This window comes from Schistosoma mansoni, chromosome 3 (assembly GCF_000237925.1).
Source record: "Schistosoma mansoni strain Puerto Rico chromosome 3, complete genome".
Taxonomy (NCBI): Eukaryota; Metazoa; Platyhelminthes; class Trematoda; order Strigeidida; family Schistosomatidae; genus Schistosoma; species Schistosoma mansoni.
The window spans coordinates 17,184,502-17,196,214 of NC_031497.1; the positions used below are offsets into that span (position 1 = coordinate 17,184,502).

The 11,713-nt window shown below is 33.7% G+C and overlaps 1 protein-coding gene and 1 non-coding gene across 3 annotated transcripts in view; one reads left to right on the forward strand and one right to left on the reverse strand.

Moving 5' to 3' along the window:
• Window positions 1-10,825, forward strand: part of Smp_079760.1 (protein kinase) — a gene marked incomplete at its 3' end in the record, with an annotated part of 29,962 nt that extends 19,137 nt beyond the window's left edge. The window contains exons 4-6 of one of the 2 annotated variants that reach the window (XM_018799449.1): window positions 1,329-1,512; window positions 2,909-3,039; window positions 9,950-10,825. In XM_018799449.1, the coding sequence (XP_018651237.1) occupies window positions 1,329-1,512; window positions 2,909-3,039; window positions 9,950-10,111 (477 nt within the window). The remainder of the gene's footprint in view (window positions 1-1,328; window positions 1,513-2,908; window positions 3,040-9,949) is intronic. The other variant, XM_018799450.1, reaches the window with a different exon arrangement.
• Window positions 544-615, reverse strand: Smp_tRNA_01102_Pseudo_TTG.1.1. The gene has a single exon. It is a non-coding gene (tRNA).
• Window positions 10,826-11,713: the final 888 nt, after the last annotated feature.

An 11,713-nucleotide genomic window follows, 5' to 3' on the forward strand; every position in this document is an offset into this window, starting at 1 on the left:
TATTCATTAATTGTAAGAATAAATCAATAATCATTTCTTTATACACCTATTAATCATCTACTTATATTTATATAAGATATCTATTATTGTATACATTGTTAACCTTTAATTGTTTTAATCTCTACGTGTTCATTAATTAAGAATCTTAAGTAATAGGTACTTTGTTATTTAAAATAAAATTACACATAAATTTAACATATTCACGCCTTAGAAAATTTTTTTTCTTAGATTGTTGAAAACTGTTTTTTTTTTAAAAATAAATTTTATATTTCTTAGTTACTTTTTGTTAAATCTTTATATGAAAAACAATAAAAATTATTATTATTAAATTCACTTAGTATTGTTTGTTTGAACCTTCCCATTGATGTTTAGGACTGCAACTGGTCAGTCTCTAATCGGCATACTGTGCGTATTGCCTCGATATAGCCTTATTTCACAAGCATTGTAAGCAAAGGTGGATAGTGGCTAGCAGTGGAATCCAGGATGCGCGTTTCGTCTTATTTGGGACTCGTCAGCTGGATGTACCTGCATCTCAGAGTTGATGTTTACTCTGGGACTCGAACCCAGTACCTTTCGCTTCAAACGCCATCGCGTTATCCACTCAGCTACTAAGTCCTGATAGTCACTTGCTTGTGCAATGGGGTAAAGTTTAAATTCACTTAGTATTGTTTGCTTGACTCTTCCCATTGATACTTAGGATTGCCACTGGACAGTCTCTGAGATCGAGGTACGTCCAGCTGATGTGTCCCAAATAGGACGAAACGCGCGTCCTGGATTCCACTGCTAACCACTATCCATCTTTGCTTATAATTCTTGTGATTGTTTCATATTAATAAATGTTGTATAACTGCACTTCAGTTAACAGTGTTTGGTTCTGGTGAATAACTATTAGAACACATTATTGGGTATATATTATTCAAGATAGTTTTTTTTATTTAGTATAACTTATTCCCTGAACTTAGACAATGGTCAATAAACATTTCAATATCAAGTTAGTTAATAACCACTTATTAAACTTGTTTTTTTTCTTTTGTTTTTTCAATAATTATGAATTGCAAGTGCGCGTACTTATCTATGTGAACCTAAGATAAAACGTATTCTAATTTTCATTTATAAACTAAATTGAGTGTAATTTTCATTATATTGACTGAATATTTCTTTTATGTACACTTCTTAAAGTTTATCATGTATATTAACTCATTTTTCATCTTACAGTGGTATACAGCAGACTCAATCTAATCTATGGAAGTATAATGTTTATCATTGAATTTCTAAAAAGTTTGATTCTACAAAAATTATTTGTAAATATATTTTTTATTGTAATTTAGGTGGACGAAGATATTGCAAAAATTGGTGTTTGGGATACGGTTGATACTGTCGCACATGGACAGAATATACAACAGTCAAATACACCTGATGAATCGTTAATTGCTCGTTTAGATATGGCAGATTACAAATTTTCATTTCATGAAAAAGCTCGAGAATACAATCCAGCTTGGATGTCACCTGAATGTATGTGTAATAAAAATGAGATATTATTGATATTACAAACTAATCTTAGACAACTATTAGAAAACTAGAAGCTCTAGTCATATTTCTCGTCCTATTATGGGATTCTTCAGTCAGTGTACATTCAGGACTCCACCCCAAGGAATCGAACTCAGGACCTTCGGTCTCTCACAAGAACACTTGGTCTTTAAAACATTGAGGCGAAATCTAATAGTTTCTGAGTATAACTTCAATCAATCGGAAGTAATGAATGACTGTCTTCTGTTGTTTTTGGTGTGTATCTTTCTTACACTCGACACCGTTGAACTTCACTACTTTTAGCTACTTATTAAAACTCCGGAAATTTTCCTTTTAAGCTAGTTATTAGTGAACACATGGTAATTATCTATACGAGGTTTGTGAATCTCAATAAAATTCTCCTACTCAGGTGTGATTGTAGATGAAAGTGGTTTGTTTATTAGAACACTCCATTGTGTAAGCAACACCTCATGCAAAATAATCAGATCTTATACCATTTCATTAAATGTCTGCAACCATATGTTATCATTATCCCGTGCATAACGTAAAAGATTGTACCTGTTGGTCACAGATGGATAGGGTATACATTTTGACGAACCAATAAAATCAAAGGTAGTGAGCCTAGAGTGGCTCGTTTGACCCTAGTAAGTAGATGACTTTTCTCCAGCTCACTTTAGCATCGCTCAAAGGTCGTTCATAAATTATAGTCTCATCTTACAGATCAGTCCGGTAATTGATAACTTTATAGACCGATATGTATGCTTATCTCGTTAATCGTAGCTTTCTCTAAACTTAATCTTCTATCAACTAGCACTTTGCGTTAAGTTGGACAGTGTTTAAGGGACGTGTAACATATATCCTAATCATTTAAATTGATTGAGTGCATAACTTCATCAATCAACTTACTGTTTGTAGAATTTAAAACAGTTAGTCCGTTTGATAAATTCCGATAATGCGATAAGAAGACAAAGGTTGTCCGACAATTTATACTTTAAAACCTATGCTTAACCACAGCATTACTCACTTTCTGATAGAGTTGTGTATCTAATGTAATAGTAAATCAAATGTGTCATGAAGTTTTTGATCATTAGCTTTAGATTTCACTAGTCATATTTGTACTCAGTCCTACTGTTGTCTGAATACATGTGCATCTTGATGTGTGTTACTATAAACTGAAATGTTTAGTAATTTAAGTGACCGTTGTCTACAATACAAAATGATGTGACTCATAGTTTAGTACATTAACTTGTCCATACAATAGTATCAGTCATTTAATCCTCCTTTCTTCTAATAACAACTCAATGTATTGTGCTTAAAATGTTTTCTTTCATTATTTGTGTTTTTATTTACAGTGTTTTTTGTCTCTTAAAAAACTCTATAGCTTTACAAAAGAAAGCAAGTGAAATAAATCTTGAAGCTTCAGATATGTGGAGTTTTGGTGTTATACTTTGGGAATTAACAACTCGTATGATACCATTCGATGGAATGAATCCTATGATTATTGGAATGAAGGTAATTGTTAATCAATGGCATATCAATTCAAGTAATGAAATAATACTCAATTAGAAAATTACGAGGTATTAATAACTGATTATGGTTTAAAATTACATAACACTAATTTAAAAAACAAAAAAAGAACAAACCAAAACATACTACGGAAGGGAATCAGGGTCAAAGAAGGATGAAAGGTTGGACGTATCGTTTTTTCACTCAGAGTTCAGGCTTGAGTAGGTGGATCGCCAATGCTTCAGCAGAGATATATAGATGATAGTTTCATTATTTGTGAAGAAGATATGACCCTCAATAAAATTTTGAATCATTTCAGTAATTATTATCACTCACTTCAATTCTCGTTGGAGGCAGAGTCGGACGATAGATTTTATTTTCTTGATGTCTGGTTGAAAATGTCGGAGGGTTCTTTACAGAGATCTACATATGGAAAACCGGCTTGAAATCGGCATTAGACGAATTCCCATAGCTGGGTCCCATTGAGTAGAAAGAGAAACTTAATTCACTCTTTATCCTCAAGAATTGGGCGAATATGTTCTAATGCCACAATAGATGAAAAACTATTTCAACTTCGACAGATACTCATCAGAAATAGTTATCCACCTAGATTCATCGATGGGAGCTTAACATATAGACAACATACTGAAAAAGCACCAACAGTTCGAAAGAAAACTTTTTATAAATATCGATATTGAAAGGAGATACGGCTGCTAAAATCTCGAATAAATGGATTTCAATATCCCTGAATAAAATCTTAACGCTAACTCATTTATTTAGTTATCATTAAGAATTTGAATGTTATGACGAAAGAACTAGGGGAAATCAGGGACGGTTATTTTTTGATTTTCAATAGTTTTTTAAATCAATTTTTATTCTCAATGGAAAATACCATCAATTTGTACAAAAAGTTTCCCTATAGATAACTGATTAATAAGCTTATAAATCAGCTTTCAACTAAATCCAACGATTATTATCTCGGAACTAGATTGTCTTTTTTTGTATTAAACACTACAGTAAGCTTTTAGGATCTCTTGGCAATCGACTGACAAATTGTCGATTGTTGGTAATTATTGCTTAGTTATTATTGTTTACATATGAACTTTGATTGTTCTTAGCAGTTAATTATCTTAACCCCGAGTATTGTTCAAAGTGGAGGCCTTAGCTATCGATGATTTATTGTAGCATAGTTTTCAGTAATATTAAGTACTGTTTTTGAATGATTAGAAATTTTTTTCTCCGAATTCACTGGTAATCAGAATTTCTATTAAATCGAAGCTTTTTTAAAGTAGTTTAATGTTTGTTTGTGAATGTCCAACAATAGATATTACTTATTGAATTATGATTCATTTTATGTTGACTAGATTAATGCGTTTCGTTTGTCGAATGATTGAAGTTTACACTAATTTGTAAACATAGTAGACGTGAAATTACTTATTTATAAACGTTTGTTTATAGAAAGATTTTACTAGGTCAAATCATTTACAATGAAGGAGGCATATTTGGTAGTGATTGATAGCATTACTTACATGAAAAATTTTAGTTGAAAGTTATTTTGAAGAGACATCAGTCAAATATAGCAAGGGTGTAAATAAATTTACTGGACTGAATAAAATATTGCATGTATATACTCTATATAAAAGAATATTCCACAACATTGATAATAATAAAAGTCCAAAGGGCTATAAATAAGTGGTTACGTTATCAGTAAACAATGGTAATAAGTAAAGATAAAATAGTATAGTTCCCTTAGTTAAAGTAAGACTACTGAAACTACATGACAGTCAAAATAAAAGGATGTGATGATACACTGGGAGAATTTATTTATTATTATTATTATTTAAACACATAAATATTGGTACAAAGGGGTACCATATACATACACGGCACACAAATCTCATTTGATTTGTGTAAGGGCTGTGATACTGCACAGGTGCCCAAACTGAAGCGGGTGGTTTTCTTAGGGGGCTACACCCGGCGCCTTTGACCTAAAGATGTGATCCTCAAGGCAGTGGAGCATCGTAAGGAGATGCAGTCCCATGGTAGCCGGTGACCAACAACTGGTTCATACGTCATTTGTTCCTTCAGGATACTAGAGCCCATGTGCACCATTGGTTTGGAATCAGGGTTTTCCAACGCCCTAGGTGGACTTACCGTGTCCACCAAGCCGATTAAAGCGCCGGACATTCGCTTTTCGTCTTATTTTCGTAAACGACAGTAATGCCACAAGAAAGCAGTGAGTAGGTCTTCCCTGACAGAGGCTGTATACGCGTGGCCATGTGAGAGCATTTGGAGAGGGAGAGCTGACTCTCCCTACTCTCGGCCGTACCAGGGCATTTGGGGGCACACTGGAAGAAAATTTATCACCAAGGCAAAGAGAGATTAATAGCCATCTTTTGAACAGATCCAACAGGTTTCTGACACCTGATAGCAGCAGCTTCAGCAAACATCAGAAGCTTGCACCTTGCCTATTTATTAGTCATCTTGAAAGATTGCAAGATATCGATCTGACTTCCAGTATCCAAGAGATGTTTACTAATTGCGCTATTTGAAGTAATTCTTCCTCTTATTCGATGGTTTTTTCGAACTTGTTCAAAAATATCTAAGATATACCCTCCTTTCTGTTCAGCCAATCTAGATGCTTTGACAGGTACACATAAATCTACAAACACATTTGAGGAGAACCAAATGAAATAAAAATGAATTTATGCTATTCTGCTCAAATCTTCGGTTTCTGTTCTCTTCAAGATGACAAGTATAACTACTGTGTGTATGAAATATTCATATAAATTATAAATTGGATAAATCATTTCTAAAATATTAATTACACTGAAGACAAACACTAATACGTTTGGATTTACTTATCTCTTTCATTTTAATCTACAAATTTACTTTAGATCCCTTTTATGTATTCACTGTAAATTTTTTAAATCGATATTGTGTAGACAGTTTCAGTTGATTGATAAGAGAGTATTGTTAGTTTTATCTTCGGCAACTTTGAAAAAAATCTTACTTACACCTGTTACCCCTCGTGGAGAATCATAGGCCGCCCACTAGCATTCTTCATCCAACTCTGTTCTAGGCAATCCTTTCTACTTGTTTCCAGTCGCTATCCATCCTTTTCATGTCTGTTTTCAATTCCCGACGTAGTGTGTTCTTCGGCTCCCCGCTTTTCTGTTTCTTTTCAGGATTCCAGGTAAGCGCTTACCTCGTGATTCAGTTTGGTGATTTCCTCAATGTATGTATTACCTACCTCCAGTGTCATTTCCTAATTTCCTCTTCAGTTGGAATTTGGTTTGTTCTCTCCCATAGTAGGTTGTTGCTGATGGTGTCCGACCAACGGACATTGAGTATCTTGAGTAGACAATTGTTTATAATACGTGTACTTTTTGTGATGGTTGTAGTAGTTCTCGAGGTTTCGGCTCCGTACATGAGAACTATCTTGACGTTTGTGTTGAAGATCTTGACTTTGATATTGGTTGACAGTTGTTTTAAAGGAATCTACAATGTATTAATTGTTTAGTTACATAACAGACAGAAATTTTTAGATAATAGATGATAGAAAAATCTAAGTTATATTTAACTATCTAATATGAATGTATTTAGTGAAGCATGGATGAACAAGTTAGATGAAAAACATACTAAAAAGTGAAGTTTGAAATATCATTTTATGAAAATTACAATCTAACTCGCTGAATGACAAAAAGTACTGAGTATAAGACAATTAGTGAACAATGTTGCAGATAACGTTAATCTTCTGGATAAATTGTATAATTCAACATTGTAAGACTCAAATGCTTTGCTGTATAACAAAAACTAAACACTTTTAATAATCATCTAATTTTCAAACAGTTGGATGACATTCTATGTACAAAAGTTATGATGAGAAGTTCTGCAGAATTTTAGGATTCTAATTTTTTTAGGTGTAACTTCTTGATATGTGGTAGTGAAGGTAAATATGATTTGTCACTGAGTCTGTACAAACAGTCACTCAATTTACTGAACATTGATTATGTAATTTCTTTTTAACTTACTGTTTGCTACTCTGAACTCATTGTGACTGACTGCTTGTAATTTTGTGGAGTAAAGTATTGTCTAGAATTCAGTTTGGTTCTCTATGCGTGATCGTAAATTGTGTATCTGATATAACGTGATCTAGTCTCTATATTGTATGCCGTTTGAGTATCCAATCTAGCTGTTCTATGAACTCGGTTACACAGACCAGTCTTATTATAATATTATTATGTTAATATAGTATGCCGCAGAGAGAGGAAAAGATATTTTAAATCATCCATCATATCGGTTCTTTACCTTCGAGGAAGAAAACGAAAACCGGAAATGACCATAAGAATTTTTTTTAAACCACTCGCATAAATATTTAGTGAGTCTGTGTAAATGTTTTTTTTAAAAATTTCGGTCGTTTTTAATTTATGGGAATACAAATATGAATTAAGGCAAAAAGTCTGACTGTTTATGTAATCACATCTACCATTCAACCGGTTGTAGGTTAGTGCTAAACATACCTCACTGTCATCTACTTTTCTTTGATTAGGTGCCTTATAGTGTAATATATTACTTGGTCCTATGTGTTCTAATGTTATATTTACTAACCATGAATATATACACACATGAATTTCAGTATACTGTTTCTATTCTAGCAACGTTAAAAGACTTTTGTGCTAATTAGATCCGGAGTGTAACGTAACATGTTTTGAAAGGTTCTCTTTTTTCAATGTTGTTTAAGAGAAAAAGCATTTCAATTGTTATCATTTAACAACACTTCTATTGAATCTTTAAGTACACCTTATTCATGAAATAGTTCCAAATGAAAAGTCTCTAGGTTCACGCACTGATTTTAGTCAACTACTGAGCATCAATTTGAAATCATTTATTATTATATTCTTTTCAATTATCGTTGATTTCGGTAATATAGTTTCTCTATCAATCACCTGTAGTGATGTTCTAATAGAATAATTTCATTGAACACACTTTTTAAAATTAATTAAAATTCAGTAAATTATATTCATTATGGGATAAGATAATATTTTATAATTTTGAATGGTGGTATAGTGGTGAACGAGAACACACTAGTGGGGACAATCGATTACATCTGATTACAAAATTACAGAATATCTAACCAATATTTGAGAACCATACAGTAAATACTTCACTTGCAAAATGTCAATCAATTGTCTGAGACTTGATTGTTTTTTTGTTTCCACACCGATCACTCTCTGTCCTCATTCACTTCTCTTCAATCTTATCAACCTTCTACCACTAGGGACTCCACTTTCGATTGGTGATATGCACTACTTATATCTGTCAACATCACTAGCACACACTACAGTATCATTGTACTCTATCTTATTATGAAATTTTCAGTTGAATACACAGTTGCATTTTAATGATATTACAAATACAAGTATCATCTGTTAATGTGCTACAAAATCAGTTACTAGAATTTTGAGTTACGATCCTTATTTTCTTGTATAACTAGATTCTAATCATTCTCGCCTTTAATATTCTGACTGCCAGATTAAAAATAACTAATCATAGATCAGTCAAATAGTTCAACTACCATGCTCTTTGATAATAAATTAGGCTTTAACATTTTGTTATGATTGATAAACTCTCAAAGTAGATATTATTGGCAAACTGATCAGTTGCAGTCCCTAACATCAATGGTAAGATTCAAACAACCAATACAAAAATGAGTTAAAACTTCACTCCATTGCACACGCTATTGGTTATCTGGACTGAGTAGTTTAGCAGATGATGCGATAGTGCTTGAAGCGAACAGTATTTTATTCGAGTCCCGCAGTGAACTTTAACTATATGATGCAGGTACATCCAGTTGACGAGTCTCAAGTAAGACGAGACGAGTGTCCTGAATTACGCTGATAGCCACCATCCATCTCTACTTAAAAATGCTTTACGGGGAGAATAATGTTCCAGTGTAACTTGACCAACAGAGAAATCTTTGTTTTCCCTTAGATTCCTGATTTCAGAACTACTTTCTTTTGTTCTTTTCTCTCGAATCATATCTTCTGTGCTGAATCGTCTGTACTACCACTGTTATTATTTTACTATTTCGGCATTCACCTGGTTAATTCTATATTACATTACTGTTTTGATGTGTTATGACAACTTAGGTTGATACACGTACGTACCAGATTCTATGTTGCTTGTGATTGATTAGACAGAATGACCACTGTTACTAATACGGTTAAGCGATCCATCATTTAGTGCAAACATACAGACCAAGATGAAATTGAACACCTTTAAACTACGTTTATTTATTTATTTATTTAAACACATATATATTGGTACAAAAGGGCACCAGGTACATATGCGCCACACTATTTGTGTGTGTGGGCTGTGATACTGCCCGGGTGCCCAAACCGAAGCAGGTGGTTTTCTTAGGGGGCCACACCCCGAGCCTTTGACCAAAAGGTCTGATCCACAAGGCAATGGAGCATCGTGAGGAGATGCAGTCCCATGGTAGCCGTTGACCAATGACAGGTTCGTCCGCCATTCGTTCCATCAGGATACTGGAGCCCATGTGCACCATTGGTTTGGAATCAGGGTTTTCCAACTCCCCTAGGTGGACCCTCCGTGTCCACCAACCCGGTTAAAGCGCCGGACATTCGCTTTTCGTCCTCTCACTTTCGTAAACAACACCCCCGCCACGAGAAGGCAGTGAGTAGGACTTCCCTGGCAGAGGCTATATATTCGCTGGCCATGTGCGAGCATTTCGAGAGGGAGAGTAGACTCTCCCCACTCTCGGCCGTACCAAGGCATTTGGGGGCTTAAACTACGTAGCAAATTATATAGCTATCAGTTCGTTTTTACTTTAATATCCTGAATTTCGTATGATTTATAGTGAATCTCTTCTATTTTAATGTTGTTTTTGTAGATAACTACAGAAAATCTCCGTCTTCCAATTCCACCTAATATGGACAGTCGAATTGTACGTCTATTTGATTTATGTACAAAAGATGATCCTGGTAAACGCCCAAGATTTGATATTCAACTCATTCAGTTATTAGATAAAATGCGTGAACGTGCTTCTCAATGAGATGCTTAATTCACTGCCAATATCGATCCCTATAATTTTTTAATGAATTACATGGTGGTCAAGAGGATTTAAGTGGCACATACTACATTACAGTAAATCCAGCATCATAGCGTTTGCATCACAAAACAATGTTCTTGTTCTATGCTTCATCTGCGATATTTTATCTCCAATATGAACTTTCGTGTATGTGTAGCATATTAAACACACATACACATGCATGAACAGTTGTTTGTAGTTCCACAATATTTTTTCTCTTAGAATCGTACTTTCTATGAAAGTTGTTTCTTTTTTCCTTAGGTCTATGGATATTTGATTTCTCTACTGGTGCCTCTCTGAAATAAGCGTATTTACTGTAACTTCAATCCTAATAGTTCTTCTAAAAGATATTTTGCCATTGTTTTCTCATTGGGCTTAACAGTATAATATTGTATTTTTGTTATACAATCACAGCTGATATATATATTGCATGGCTTAACAGTTTAGCAATTATGTACAATTTATACTCGTGCATTCGGTTTTATTTTACACACACAAAGGCACTATTATTGTTTGTGATATTGGTTTTTTGGTAACTTTCAAATGGAAATGATAGGGTGTATTGCTTTATTTTTAAAAAAATATTCATAGCTATTCTTATATACTAATTTGCCTAATTCTTATCTAAGCGAATAAAATATCTTTATATATATATATATATATATATATATATATATATATATATAACGCAAACTATTACTTGCTGTTTTTGATAAGCTAGTTAAACTCATCTAGGACACAGGCAGATGTAGCTGACGAACTCCGACCATAACTGAACATGCGTTCAATTCCATTCACTGTTCAAAATATATAGTTTTTACTAAGTAATCATTCATTCTGGTATAAAATACACGAAAAACCAGTTTTTATTGACTGAACATTTAAGTAAGGTAAATTGGGAACATGTCACGGTTATCTGTCATAATCATCGGTGAATATATAGCTGTGGTAGTGTCATTCTCTGACTGATGATGTGTTTAAATCTTTAATTACTTTGTGTATATTCTTTCGACTACTCTCGTTAATAACAAAGGAAGATAAAAAGTCGAATACAAGTAGTATTTCGGATACGTATTTTCCAACGTACGTATAGGCAGCAGACGAATGAAGTGGGAATAGAGGGTTGAAGCAGGTTACATCCCGACTCTGATGAAGTTAAACATGAGTCAGCTTATACATAAATTAATAAAGACATAAGATGCAAATAAGTGGATAAACACGTATATGCCAAACTAATATTTGTAGAAAACCTGATATGGTGGAATGGGGTTTGAAACGGGATGGAGATCTTAAATAGGTCACAAAATACTTTACCGGATCAGGATGACATTTGATAGTCATGAGTAGGTAGAGACAAAAATAGGTAGGCCTTTGTGCATTACAGGCAAATACTGTGAAACACTGAGATCCTCAACAGGGGTTACATCCAGCATCCAATCACTGTTGTGATTTGCAACCAACTAAACAACCTTGATCCCGTGAAATGGCCAAAAGAAATTACACAAAGCTAGCAGATGGCGTTATGACGATACTGACTTAAAGTTAAAAAATATTGACCATAGGGTA